The 15,178-nt window shown below is 46.5% G+C and overlaps 1 protein-coding gene across 1 annotated transcript; it reads left to right on the plus strand.

Annotated features, from left to right (window-relative positions):
* The first annotated feature begins 9,892 nt into the window (after nt 1-9,892).
* On the plus strand, nt 9,893-12,745 carry LOC112898230. The gene is made up of 4 exons (XM_025966598.1): nt 9,893-10,187; nt 10,275-10,423; nt 11,314-11,427; nt 11,503-12,745. Exons 3-4 carry the CDS (start codon nt 11,354-11,356, stop codon nt 12,743-12,745), a joined length of 1,317 nt encoding a protein of 438 aa, XP_025822383.1. The 5' UTR covers nt 9,893-10,187; nt 10,275-10,423; nt 11,314-11,353.
* The last annotated feature ends 2,433 nt before the right edge of the window (nt 12,746-15,178 follow it).

Consider the following 15,178-nt stretch of genomic DNA (forward strand, 5'->3'; position numbering starts at 1 on the left):
CAAGAAAGAAACCTTCATCACATCTACTTTCAAACTTACCGAGCCTTTTCTTCTTATAGATGAAACATTTGCAACCAAAGACTCGAAAGTATGATATATTTAGTTTCCTCCCGGTGATGAGTTCATATGGAGTTTTCTTGAGGAGTCGGTGAGGATACACTCGGTTGGATGCATGACATGCCGTGTTGATTGCTTCCGCCCAAAACTTCTCGGACGTGCCATAATCATCCAACATTGCTCTTGCTAGGGTGATGAGTGTCTTGTTCTTTCTTTCCACCACTCCATTTTGTTGAGGCGTGTAGGTGGCGGAAAACTCATGTTTGACTCCTTCTTCATCGCACCATTCTTCAATTTTTATATTTCTGAACTCGGTGCCGTTGTCACTCCGAATCTTCACGATTGGGGAATTGTATTCCCTTTGAGCTTTTCTTGCAAATGACTTGAAGATTTCCGGAGTTTCACCCTTATCGCCTAGAAACATGACCCAAGTGTAACGTGAGAAATCATCAACAATTACTAGGCAATAGAGGTTACCACCAATGTTCTTGTATGAAGTTGGACCAAAGAGATCCATGTGTAGTAGCTCGAGCGGCTTGGAGGTAGACAACATCGTCTTGATAGGATGATGTGTTGCAACTTACTTCCCGGCTTGACATGCTTTGCATAGCTTGTTCTTGTCAAAAGTGACGTCCTTTATGCCGGTGATCATCCCTTTCTTGTGGGCTTTCTTGAGGTTGCTCATGCCAATATGAGCAATTCTTCTATGCCAAAGCCACCCAAGAGACGACTTGGTGAAGAGGCAAGTCATGGTGCTTGTTTGCTTTGAAGAGAAATCCACCAAATAGATATTGCCATGCCTAAACCCCGTGAATACCAATGACTTGTCTTTTTCATGAGTCACTACAACACCATTCTTGTCAAAGGCACACGTTAGTCCAAGATCACATAATTGTGCAATAGAAATAAGATTAAAACTAAGTGCTTCTACAAACAAAACATTTGAAATGGATAAATCTTTTGAAATTGCAATTCTACCCAAACCTAAGACTTTCCCCTTTAAGTTATCACCATAGGTGACATGTTCATGATCGCCGGGGTCTTCAAGAGAGGTGAACATGCTGTCATTGCCGGTCATATGTTGATAGCAACCGCTATCAAGTACCCAATGTTTTCCACCGGCTTTGTAGTTCACCTACACACATGAGAATTCATTCTTGAGTTTTAGAAACCCAAACAAGCTTTGGGCCTTGCACATGTGTGACAAGAGCTTTTGGGACCCAAAGTTGCTTGGTGAGCTTCTTCTTCGACTCCTTAGCAATTTTGCCAATGAACTTGGCCTTCACCTTGCCCTTCACTTTACTTAAGAGAAAATGGTTATTTTGGAACATTGATGAGTAATTCTTGGGTAATTTAGGAAGAGGACGTGATGGCAAAGTGCACTCCCTAGTGTGGTGCCCGGTGACTTGGCATTGTTGGCAATATGAGCCAACTTTCTTGATGAAGCTTGTCTTGATCTCCGGAGAAGGAGTTGTAGCCATGTTTGGCTCCGGAAATGAACCAAGACCTCTCTTGCCATAGTCACGGGCATTGTTAAAGAGAATCTCCTTGTGGATGTATTCTCCTCTTGAGAGTTTTTCCACACTACTCTTGAGGCTTGCCACTTGATCCATCAATTCCTTTTCCCTAGAAGAGGCAAGCTTGGGCACAACATTAGTGGCATATGCATCAATGAGTAGGTCATCACATGAAGTAGAAGCATTGACCTTTTCATGAGCAAATTTCTCAAGACTTGGGTCAATAACTTCATAGGCAAATTCAAGCTCTTGATACTTGTGAACCAACTCTCTATACTCTTGTTTGAGCTTTTTGTGGCTCTCTTCAACTTGCTTAGCAAGTATAAGTGACTCATTGTGTTTTTTGAGCAAGTCATTGTACTTACCGCATGAGTGCTCTCAAGAATTTTGACTTTGCCCTTTTCTCTCTTGATGACGGATGTATACTCATTAATGAGGTTAGTGAATTCATTAGGATCAAGCTCTTCATCACTATCATCTTCACTATCTACCTCACATACCTTAGTGTTACCTTTTGCCATGAGGCACATAGGAGGCGGAGGTTGAGATGGTTCTTCATTGGTGAAGGCGATGGTGACAATGTCTTCTTCATCACTTGAGTCTTCGCTTGATGAGATATCGGTCACCCACTCTTGTTTTTCCATCAAGAAACTTTTCTTGGTGTGCCCTTTCTTCTTTGGAAAGAGCTTGGTCTTCTTGTCATGGGTCTTCTTCTTCCCAAATCTCCTATTTTTGTTCATCCTCTCCTCTTCTTCTTCATCGCTCGAATCATGGCGATGCTTACTCTTGTTGTCCTTGTTTCTTTTGTCCGGCTTGGAGCAATTTGGACGGATGTGACCTTTTTCGGCACAATTGTAGCAAATCTTGTTCTTGACGTCCATTGGCCGGAACATTCCCTTTTTGGAATCAAAGTTGAAACCCTTCTTATTGATCTTCTCATTCAAGCGTGTGAACTTTCTCATCATGAGAGCAAGTTCTCCATCATATTCAACATCGGATGAGCTTTCATGACAATCATCTTCTTCATTGCTTGAGCTTGAATCTTGCTTGATCATCTTGAGCTTGCAGGATTTGTTTGTTTTGGTCTTTAAAGCACTTGATTTGCTTGAAGTTGGCTCTTCGGACATACCAAGAATGCTCATTTCATGAGCGCGAATTTCCCCCACAAGTTCTCCTACTTCCATTATGTCAAGATCCTCCTTTTGAAGCATAGCATTGATGATATTATACTTGGGCTTCGGGAGGAGCATTAGGATCTTGCGATTGATAGATGCACTGTCAATTTTGGATATTTCAAGTGCATTAATGTCCTTAACAATGACATTCAAGCGAGAATACATATCATTACAATTTTCATGAGCTAGCATTTTAAAGGAATCATACTTAGCTCTAAACAAGTGATATTTTTGCTCACGAACTTTGGTGGAACCTTCATGAATTTCAATGAGCTCCTTCCAAATATCACTTGCTAGGTCCATGCCATTTACTCTAGCAAAGACCTCCTCACTAATAGCTTCGAAAATTGCATTTCTAGCTTTAGCATTCCATTTTAATTGTTCGGGGGTGGGAGTTCCGATGAACCCGACTTTAGTTGCCGACCACACTTCGGGGGCAATCGCATCAAGGTATGCGGCCATGCGAACTTTCCAATAGGCAAAGTTCTTGCCCTCAAAGTGAGGCGGTGAACCACCCATCTTGGCCATAGCTCTAGGCGGTGAAGCCTAATGATCGAAATGAGCAACGAGGCTCTAATACCAATTGAAAAGATCGATGGACCAAGAGGGGGGGTGAATTGGGCCTTTTTCAAATTCTAAAATAAGATAAAGCAATCTTAACCTATGCAAAACTAGAAAGGCACCAATTCACCAACCGGGTAACTAAACTACCTACGCAAGCTAGGAAAGATAAAAAGAGATAAAGCCTAGCAAGGTAGAGCAAAGAATGATCCCTTTATCAAGCACATGAAAATATTGCAAGAAAGATAATGCTTGAATAAGTAAAGTGGACAAGAGACAACCGGATTTTTTCCGTGGTATCGATATGTTGGCACACACCCCTAATCCATGTTGTGACACTCACAAAGAGTATTGTCACCTCCCAAGTCACCAAGACGAGGGCGCTCACTAAGAGTCTCCGTTCACCATCCCGGTGTGGTGGAGATCAAGCCACGTACAATCTTCTTCTCCGGGCTCCCACAATTCTTGGCAAGCTCCGCGAGAATCACCTCGATCACCAAGATCGCCTAGGTGATGCCAATCACCAAGAGTAACAAGCTAAGGCCTTTCACTTGAGCAAGAACCGATCACCAAGAACGGATGCACAAAAGCTTCTCTCTACTCAAGTCCTTAATCTTGCTTCTTGAATGATTGAATGAACAAGTGTGTGAAATGATGAAGCTCAAAGTGGCTCTTGACTATAGTATGAGTGTTTGGATGTTGCCTGGTGTCAAGAGTAGCAGAATGGCCCATTGGAGGGGTATATATAGGCAGCTCACACGAATAGAGCCGTTGGAGAAAAAGCTGCCAGAAAACTGCGTAGCGCCGGTTAATCCGACGTCGCTCCAATAGTCATCGTCGGTTTAACCGGTGAATGTAAACTACCCCTTCTGAAAACTAGCCGTTACAGCTTGGGCAGTTTAACCGTCGTAGCATCGGTTTAACCGGTGAGTGTAGTCATCAATTGATCAACTGAAAAACCGAGTCTCTGGACAACTGCACCGACGTCCAATTTCAAATATCGTCGGTTTAACCGGTGTATTGACTTGTCCAGACTCTGGTGACCTCGTTTAACCGACGTATAGAAAAGTTGAGGCGTCGGTTAAACCGGTGTTAAGGATTTTCCTGATTTTGTCTTTTCTGACTTAAGTCTTGAATGTAGTCCAAATATTTTTGAGATATAAGTTGAGAACCACTTATTTGAGCTTCTAGAAACCTGAGTGACCATTGTGTGCATCCATTTTCAAATGACCATGTCCATGCTCAAGTTACTAAGCCTAAACCCCTCTTAATAGTGCGATCACTACAAAACTATAAAACCTATACTAACCTAAGTGTCCTTCTCAACCTTATGACACTTAGGACTAGAAAGATCCTTAGTCTTGACATATTATTGAGTTGAATACCGAGATCGCCTTTTTGAATAAAGTGAATTAGGGGCCTCTTTTGACATATAACCAAATGAGCGATAATGATCTATAAAGCTGCACAAACTCATTAGTCACAATAATGGTTGTCATTAATCACCGAAATATACCTTGAGGGTCTAGATGCTTACAACCTTCAGCTGGATCCAGACCAAAAGTCTCAGGCAGAGTGTCCAGACACTCAAATCGGTCAAATCAAATGTGACAATTAAGAAGAAGTGTTCTCGTTCAATTGGGAGAAGTACTCAGGATAGAAATATCTTCTCATATTGCTTTCTTTATGCAAGCAAGGTGGTGAAATGGCGAGAACTTGTAGTACATGGTTTCACACAGAGAGTGAGCAACATACTTGCATGGTATGTGTGAAAATTATATTCCCATATTCAATCGTTGTCAGATCAAATGAATTTGATAGATTCAGATATACAATGGATTTTGTTTTCTGAATCGAAATTGAAGTCAAGTCATGGGGACTTGAAAAGTTTGAGTTGATGTGGTACAACTAACCAAGTGAGTATCTTTCATACAAGGAATACTCGAATTATTATGATTGCATATGTGTTTCTATAAAGAAATTTTGAAATTAATTTTATCATCTCAACACACAAACAAGCAAGCAATCATTTTAAGATGGATTTTGAGATGAAATTTTGGTAAAACAAAACTCTACTTAAGTCTACAACTTAAGCAGGAACATCAGTTTACCAATATAGAATTGATATTGTACACCAATATGTAAATAATATTGGAAGATTATATCCATCGACACTTGTAGTCGGTAAGATGGATCATTTTTCATATGGACCGTGGGATGACATCCTTAGTGCCATCAAAGCGCTTATGTGTCCTACAAACTGCAAAAGGTCTAATAGTGCATTTGTAGATATTTTGCTATAGCTCAAGATAGCGCAACTCAATAACACTGAATAGGTGGGAGTCAAGAAGGATATCCATAGGTATCAAATGGTAGCGAAAGGTTTTGATTTATTATAAATCATGATGTGACAAGTGGGATACCAAGATACGGGCTAACTAATCCTCATATTGCCAGACTATTAATTGATGCTATCGTAGTAAAAATTTTATTGGAGTTATGAAAATAAATTGTAATGGTAACTTTACCTATCATTCTTAAGTATTACATGAATATACATAATTTCACTGAATGATTAATTGTGATTCCTTCAAATCACTTATTTTATCTACAAGGATAATACGACTTGTATTGCTTAGATGATAAAAAGTTATACAAAAGCAGTATTACTAAATATATTGCTCAACATCTTGCAAAATTAAATTATATGATAATTTTGTGAATTTCGCTCACAAAGGTATTACCAACAACTATATTCTAGAAATATAATTCTAAAATCGGTATACAAGTACTTTGATTTTTGCAAGGCTTATGGGGAGACTCTCCTTAAGTTATAACCTATTCAAACATCATATTGTACTCTTTTTCCCTATATGAGTTTTTTCTCAGAACGGTTTCTCATAAAGGTTTTAGTGAGGCAATATCAATACAATAATATATGTCATATCTCCTATTTTTCCCATCAGGGTTTCTAAAGGTGATATTCAAGACATATTGGATGTCATATCTTCTATTTTCCCTATAAGGATTTTTAAGAGGTATCAAAGATATTATTTCTCCTCATATTTTCCCATTGGATTTTGGGGAGGTTATCCGATTATGATCCACAAATCATGACTATTGATCTCCAAACTTTCTTATGATTTTCTCCTTTCAAGGTTTTCTCATATAAGTTTGCGGTGAGATAATAATCTGTCGGTACATATAGACAGGGGTACCGCCTGGTAGGGTGTCCAGGCCTTTAGCGTATCACCATATGAGATTTCTCCCCAGCCTCTTGGGTGACGTGGCATATGGCCCAGGCCTGACGGCTGGGACCATGGTCTCTGGGCCCTCCCCGAGCTCTAACCAACTGAGGTCCAGGACCTCCGCATGCCACGGAAGGCAATCCGCATGCCACGGAAGGCAAGGGAGCTCTCGGGTAGCCCACGCGGACCCGGACTCCCCAGGGAGATCCGGGGCCGCCACGTGTGATGGCCGGACCATCACGGGCCAGACCGCTCCAACCGGCCTCGGGGGCCCGGACCTCCCTCCCCCCGGGGAGGGGTCCGGTGCCGCCACGTGCCGCCCCTGCGGAGGGAGCGGAGCTGGCCCTGCCACGTGCCTGTGGCAGGAGGCCCTTCGCGGGTCTCCAGCCCACCTACCAGCATTTAATGCGGTAGTTGGGCCGGGCGTGCCCAAGTCAAAAAGTGTGGCCTGCCCCTGACACGCGGGGCAGGTAGGCTGACACCACGGTAAGCCCGCCTGTTTCCGAGGCGGCGCGTCGTATCACTGTTACAGTGCACCAGCGGCGTGCAGTCCCGTCGCAGCGCCGCGCGCGGCGTAATGATGGGCTGTAACAGGAGAGCCGAGTCGTGCGATGCAACAGTGCGCACGGAGGCAACGGAGCGGCGGGTCAGCGCTGCTCCTTCGCCTGACAGGTTCCCACCCAACAGTGGCAGCACAGCACCACTGTTGGGTAACACTGACAGCGGTCACTGTGTCTACAGGACGGCACACGACCGTATCCGGGTTGTGGATACGCACGAAATCTTCCCAACCGAGAAGGCTGCGACAGGGGGCTAGAGAAGGAGATCTCCATATCACTTAGAGTAGGACCCTGTTAGCCGGACCCACCTGTCGGGGTCCCGTACAGTGTAAACACCCCCCTTGAACTATAAAAGGGAGAGTGTACTCGTTAAAGAATAGGTCAGACAAGTTCCAGGTTGCACACACACAAGCTGAGGCTGCTTTCCATTCGGGCTCACGCAGCCAATACGACACCAAAGTGGACGTAGGGTATTACGCTCCGGCGGTCCGAACCACTCTAAATCTTCATGTCCTTCCTGCGTTCATCTGTCCACCGATCGAGCGCTCCTAAGTCTCCTCCAAACCCATCCTTAACTAGGATTAGGCGGGTGCTTTCCGCCACCCGGCTGGAGAATTCCTCCGACATAATCTATATATCCTATATCATTTTCTCCTATTTTCCCACTGGGATTTAAAGGAGTTTTAATAGCATATCAATATACAATTTGGTTTCTCCTCAGAATTTTCCCACAGGGTTGTTGGAGGAGTTTTTACCGTACAATAATGAAGGTTGATTGAATAAAGATTACATGAAGCATACAAGGAGCTAATTGATCAAGGGGGAGTGTTAGAATTAAATTTATTAGTAATCAATTAGTTTGCACATCTTTACAGAGAGACATCTCTTAGTAGATAGATATCTTTCACGAAAGGTTCTGGACCTTTCGCGAAGGGGTCTGAACCCCCAAGCTTCGTATCTTTTGGACACACCTTTTTACCATATATAAATATGCAATTACACTTTCATCCAATCAACCCTTTTCCTGTTCACTTTATTCTACTCTCTATCGAAACTTTAGGTGGTGGAAGGCAGGATCGGTTCCTGTCCTCCGGAGGCGATAAGATGAGTGGACTCGAGAAAAAGAAAAAGAGGAAGAAAATATCGGCAATGCAAAAGGATCCTAGGCAAGTCGCTCCATTAAAGCATGAGCAAAGCAGCAACAGTAGTAGCCTATTACTAGGTGTAGTACTTCCTGCAAAACTCTGCGTTAACAGCGTGGCATTTATCGCAATAAAAAAAAGGTTCTGCACTTGTGCGGGAGGCCAGGAGCATTGATGGAGGAGCAAGGACACGCACCGGTGGAGGTCAGATCAGCTGATGGAGTACGACGGCGCTCGACGCCTGGCAACGGATGGGGATGGGCGTCAGGCTCTGCGCTCCGGGAGCGGGGAACAGCGGCAACAGCCAACCCGAAAGAAGCCACGCCTTTTCAGGGCGGGCCGTGGGGGCTACCCGTGACACTGTGCGTGCTGCGCTGCGCTGTGTCTGTGTGGGCTCGCGGATCGGTCGCGCCGCGCGGCGCCACCGTCCAGATCCTGCCCGAGATCTGTCTCGTCCCTCCGGTAACCCGTCCCTCCCCAACGACCAAACATGCCTCTACAACCGCAGTGTACGCTAGAGCATGTGCCTCTACCGTAGCAGGATACATTCAGGCTGAAACTTTGTGCAGAATTGTTCATGCAGTTTGAAGGACTGCTGCAGCTGATCCTCCGAGACTGGCGGCGACCTGAAAACCCAGCTCGTTCGGTTCTTTTTTTTCTAGGACGGGAATAGGGTTCAGGAAAGGAACGTTCTATTTTCAGGACGTACAGGTAAGGTGATGAAGCAGAGGTGGGTTAGCGTACGTGACAGCGATGTGCCCGAGCGGGCAGATGTACGTGGTCCGGTCGGTACGCGAACCGATACAGCCACGCAGCCAGTCGACCGTCCTGCAAGTCTGCACCAGCTAGGCGCGTAGCGTAACCAGCTTACCAGCCCGTCCTTCTCGCAGTCGCTCTCTCGTTTGTCATCTTCAGACATCGGACTGTTCTACCTGAGCTCACGTTCTCGAAAAAGAAAGGGAGAAGATGCTTCTTCCCAGCAACTTGACAAATGCTCGTGTCTGGTTTTTTATCTTTTCCTTTTTGTTCATCGTGTTCGTGTCTCGGCGTTTGCCTGGCTCCTGCGGCTCCACACTTCCACCGTTCATACTCGTCGATCCGATCGGCCAGTACAAACACACGGGCATGGCGCGGATCCGCCGCGGATGTGCGTCGTACTTCTTGGCCAAATGACGATGGGCCCTCCACTCATTTGGGCTGCTCCGCACACCCTGTTGAGTTCAGGCCCACTTACACATTGTCATGTGAAGTAAATTGGGCCTAATAACAAACACCGACCTCTCTCAAAAAACAAATACTGACTGGTTATCCTCAAAAAAAAAAAGAAAGAAGATACAGACTGGCTGTGAGCATTAGGCTTTACGAGAAACAACGGGTGACCTAACCGATCTGTCTGAATCGACCCGTGCCATTATTACCTTAAATAATGACACTAGCCTATGGTTTATTACTCAACAAATATCCGATTTGTCCAATAATAACCCATATCAGAGATTTGCCATAGAGAATAGCTAGACTGTACTAAATAATAAGTCTCGAATGAGCGTTGCTAGGTCTACGCATTATTACAAGCCAAGCTCAATTAAAAACACTACTAAGCACTCGTATCATGAGAAAGAACCAACCATAGGTCCCCGTAGCCTCTATTCACGATTTTTAACCCTGCGCAGATTTGTATCACTTTACCCATAGTTACCCCGACCAACTTGCCACCGCATTTCCTAGATGCGACTCATGATCGAGTACTACTACTGCTATCTAATACTACTACTGCTGCTTGCTTGTCTGAAACCCAACGAGCAGGCCAACAGACACGCACACCCCTCTGCTCTGTTTACTTTTTCCCTCCTCTGCAACCTGCAGCGCTCAAGGAACCTGTACCAAATCCATGGCGATGGCTTGGGTTCTTCAGCGATTACTACCCGAGGTTTGGTCTACACAATCTCTAGTTGTTACTCATCATTTTCCCCCTTCGATTTCTCTATCTATGGTGATTAACATCTCTACTTAGCAGCTCGTGCAGGTTGGATCGCCGCCGGCGACTTTGCCCGGCCATGGTGCCGCGGCCAGCAGTCTGTGGTGCTGCACAGGACCCAGTGGGTGCTGCAGACGCAAGCCGTACTGCATCCCAGGCTCCAGCAACAACTTGACCAGTCCCTGACAGTAAGTGCTCTTTCATCCTCCTTCTTATTCAGTCTACTGTGCATTAATTCTATAGATACTACTTGAGCGCTGTACGACTTGAGCGCTGTACGTGTGAGAATTACTTGTGGTTTAAAGGGTTAGTATGTGTATTTGCAACTGATGGCCGGATACTAACTCATGCTCTGCGACACACTAGCACAACTACCTTATTAGCAAAATTCATTACTTAACTTATTTTTGACATGCTCTGCTATTACTAATGACCATTAAGCAAGGAGGTAAAATCTTAGGTAGATGTTCTGATATGCTAATAATACTGAAACAATGTTGCTTGCTTGTAAACTTCACCATAAGCCTGCTGATATCTAACTGAAATTCTTAACAATGTATGCGACGCTGATGGCAACCGTAGCGCAGCGTTTGTCTTGCATCATTGGTTTGTCTCTGTTGTGTTCCGATTCAGTCGAAACGGGGTTTCCAGGGTGCCGTCGCTCTCGTCATGCGCCTTTGCCTGCGTCGCACCACCTCCCAAGCACGCTGGTTCTACGGTCTTACTCGTAACCGGGTGTTTCCGGAGTTAACGTGGACCAGTCACCAGGGTCAATATCATGATCATTAAACTTTACTAGATTGCAAGAAATAAGGGTGTTTGTGTCCCAGAAAGGAGCCATTGATTTGTCCAAGAATGTTTAGCGCCAGGAGCCGTTTCTCATGTTGTGATGATTCTTCCCATAACATAGAATGTCGACAGTTTCAAGGGAAGATATGTGCACAAAATTGTTTCGACAGACCCAAAGTTTGAGGAAGGATTTGATGTTGGAAGGAAGGTTCTGTATTATAAGAACCCCATAATCAGCTGATGAGCGCCGAGCATACTATACACTTTCACCAGCATGTCTTCTTTTCAGCGCACACGCCAGCACGTCGCATAGTCGGGCAGGCTGATCGATGGCCAAGCAACGGCGGCAGGCCGGCTGCGACGTTCGTCGTCTGATGCACGGACCAGACCGCGACCCAGAGAGGTACAAGCATTCCGGTTCCACTACAATGTCGTCGGCACTTGGGCACTTACCTGCCATGCGTGCGCGTTCTCGTAGGAGGGACTGGACCAAGCTTCCACCGGACATTGCGGCGGAGATCGCCGGCCGGCTGCTCGGCGTCGACATGACGGAGTACATCCGCTTCCGCTCGGTGTGCAAGCCGTGGCGGCAGTCCACGGAGGACCCGCGCAGCCTGCACAGCCGCTTCATCCCCCACAACTGGGTCGTGCTCATCAACTACCTGGATTGCTTTCGCTGCAACTACGGCGAGGACGCGCGCAAGTTCCGGCTGCTCAACGTCGCCACGGGCGCCTCGCTCACCCACGTTGAGTTCCCGGAGCTCTCCGGCCACCACGCCATGGGCTACGCCGAGGGCCTGCTTGTCCTGTGGAACAAGGCGACCTCCGGCATCCGCCTCCTCAACCCGCTCACGCACGCGGTAACCGACCTCCCGGACTTCTCCTCCGTCGTGGCCGAGGCGTCCCCGGCAGCGCTGGACGGCGCGTACCACTTCAGGGGTTTCGGCGTCATCGACGGTGGCCCCGGCGCGGCGGGGGCCTCCCCGCCCACGATTGTGTTTTTCTTGGACGGGGAGGTCCCGATGATCGTCTGCATCCGGCTCGGGGAACCGCGCTGGGCTCTCGTCAACACGAGCGAGCTTGACGGCGGCACGGGCCACATCTCTTTCAGCTCCACGCTCTCGCTGCGCGGGCGCTTCTACATGGCGACGTCCACCGGCGACGTTCTTACCGTGGAGCTCGACCCGGAGCCCCGGCTAGTGTACGTGATCAGGCAGACAACCGCCGCCCCGAAGCCCACGACGACCACCGCGCCTCGGGCCACGAGGCCCTTCTTCGAGTTCTTCCTTTCCCCATCTAGCAACGACCACGCCGGGATGGTCATGGTGCGCGCCAGCAGGGACCGTGGACAGGTCGAGGTGTTCCAGGTGGACGTCGACGCAGGAAAGCTCGTTCCAACCAGCACCGTGGGCGCTGACCGCGCGGTGTTCATCGGTTCAACTCGGGCGCTGTCCATCTCCACCAGGCTGTTTCCTTCTATCGCTGCCAATGCGGTGTACTTCTGCATCGGAAGTATATCGATGGACCTTCTGTTTTACATTGTCCACCTCGACAATGGATGGGGTGAACCGGCGCGCCTGCCGTACTCCGACCAGGGGCAGGCGGTAGGGCCTTTCGTAGACCCGTGCAACCTCGACGTCTATCTGGCTTGCTGCATAGATGTTGTGCAGGTCCTAAAATGTAAACTTCCGTGTACAAGGATGAATAACATTAAGCCTTAATAAGGTACTCTATACGTTTCAAATTATAGACTATTTTTTACTTTTCTAGATATACTAGGCAAATATACCCGTGCAATGCTACGAACAAAGTTGGTATAAGTATCAGATACGAATAGTTTCTTTTCATTCGTTAATTTGTAGGAATTTATGTAATGGAGTCGTGGACGGAGGGCTAGTTCGACTTGCATACGGGATGAACTAAGATCCATTTGTCAATGACACGAGGCGGACCAACCAAAAATTTAAGTGGAAACGTTACGTGCTTTAGAAATAGATATATATAGGTGAACATTGCATTTACCTCATCCCAATATTTCATTTTCCCTTGCAAACAATAGTGAACAGCCAGGGGAAATGATACCTTTTCACCTTTTTATTATTTTTTATTGCTTGCCAATGATTTGGTAGAAATATATAGGTTGCTTTTTATTTTCCATCTTGAGGTGTGTATGCTTTGTCAGTTCAGTAATGTTGGAGAGCATTCAACAATTTCAAAACTAGTGGTTGTCATGGTTTGTTCTTTGCTTCATGCATGCAGGAGGCCTGGGGTTCTTCCTGATAAATGACTGCGGCTGGGAGTTGTGTGGTGATATGGATGCAGAGTTGGAAGAGAAGGATGTGATGGTTTTCATATCCACTACATGTTGGCTAGTTCAATTATTGGGATGATACATCTTATGGTTTTCCTGAGAATTATATCTTGTATCAATCTGGAAATCGATTGCAATTGATGAAACTGAACCTGATGTTATCAACATCATGAAACTACAGTTCCATTTTCCTGACTGAAAAAGTCACGGAATATTGTGCACAACTGATCCTGTATTTTTGCAATACTACTGTGGTTCTCCTTAAATTGTTGTATACATAAGTGGATGGCCAAATGGACATATTTCTAACCACTTTTCCTTCATGACTATGGAGTTATCCTAAAAGTGAACAGTTTTGATGTATGGACATGTTATTACCTGTGCTAATACTGTGTCAGTTCTAAAGCTATCGAAAATTCTGGGGACAATTGCTCATGCTGTTTTGGTATTTTACTCCCGAGCGCCGTGAGACATGGGTGCCTCAGTTCATGAAGCAGAGGGTCAATCACTCGGCAACCTCTCTGCAATGGAGCATAACATGCTGAAGTACGGAGAATGTGACTCATGCTTTGCAAATCAGTTGCCCTGTACTGCAAACGCAAATGATAATTTAAGTTTAATTTAATCTTTGTCATATTGACTGTCGTGCAAAATTATTGTCATGAAGATTGAATGGTAAGCAACGAGACCGGACAATGAAAAGAGATGGGCAGAAAATCAATTAAAAGAGTTTATGAAATAAGAAGAGAGTGTCCATCGTGTCTGCTTGCTTAACACCACAGCTTGTTATAGATACAAAGGCCCCGATTGATACGTGAAGAGGTTCGTTGGTTGAAGCAGGTTGAGGTGGCGGACAAGTTCTGCTTGACTGTCTGAGGCAACAGCTACCTTCAGAAACGCACGAGCATCCCTTAGAGTCTGTCTGGGTCTTTCTTATTCAGTAGATGAGAATCCCTCGGCGGATGATCTTTCGGATTGTATTATGAACTTGGTTACCGAGATTATCTAGGTTCATAGTTAATTGAATTTTTTGCTTCAACAAGAAAAAAAAAAAGAGAAACGCACAACGGCACAAGCATCTGGTCCTGTCTTGCAGTTACAGCGCCAAGGCTGCCGTTCCGATCCGATGCAGTCCTGACCCACCATGTATACGCAGGTGCGGCTTGATGGCGACGGCCTGGTGGATCACCAGCAGGCGAGAGCGCACAGCCCCGGAAGGCGTCCATTTCGTCCGTCCACGCGCTGGCGATGAGCATCGTCCACGCGCTGGAGAAGTGGGACGGATACGACTGCGGCGGCAGGGTCACCGGCATCGACAAGGCCGCGCTCGCCCACGGCTTCCGGCCGTACGACCGCTGTGCTGCTGCGCTAGCTGACGACGGAGCTGTGGGCAACATGAACCTCGCGCTGGGCCGCCGGCCGCGGCGGACACGGGCAAGGCGCTCCTCTGGAGCGGGCTGCGGGCCGAGTCGAGACGAGAGGAGATATTGGGTGGAAGTAGGCAGGCACACGGCGGCTTTGGGAGGTGCAGCACGAAGGGGGCGGCGGTAGTGGAGATCCGAAGAGGAACGGGGGAGCCGAGGATTGTACGGGGAAGTAGCAGGGATTCATTCTCCGCGCCATGGCTGCCGCCGTCACCGGCGCCGGACGGGAAGGGGAGGGTGCCCGGAGGATTGGAGGGGTGTTTTGCGTAAAATCCAAATTAAGGGGGCTTTATGTAATATGTATGGTTTTTTTTGAAATAGTCGGATCGCGATTAATAGGCGCGATCCGAGTTAGGGGGCCTTCTGTAAATATTTGGATCGAGATTAATAATCATGATCTGAATCGGAGAGGTATTTTG

This window comes from Panicum hallii, chromosome 1, assembly GCF_002211085.1.
Source record: "Panicum hallii strain FIL2 chromosome 1, PHallii_v3.1, whole genome shotgun sequence".
NCBI classification, from domain to species: Eukaryota; Viridiplantae; Streptophyta; class Magnoliopsida; order Poales; family Poaceae; genus Panicum; species Panicum hallii.

What these genes read in the sequence shown, in the direction of transcription:
- LOC112898230 (XM_025966598.1), top strand. Translation starts at nt 11,354, where the DNA reads ATGGCCAAGCAACGGCGGCAGGCCGGCTGCGACGTTCGTCGTCTGATG. An exon ending in CCAGACCGCGACCCAGAGAG is followed by an intron (nt 11,428 to 11,502) that starts GTACAAGCATTC and finishes GCGTTCTCGTAG; the next exon opens with GAGGGACTGGACCAAGCTTC.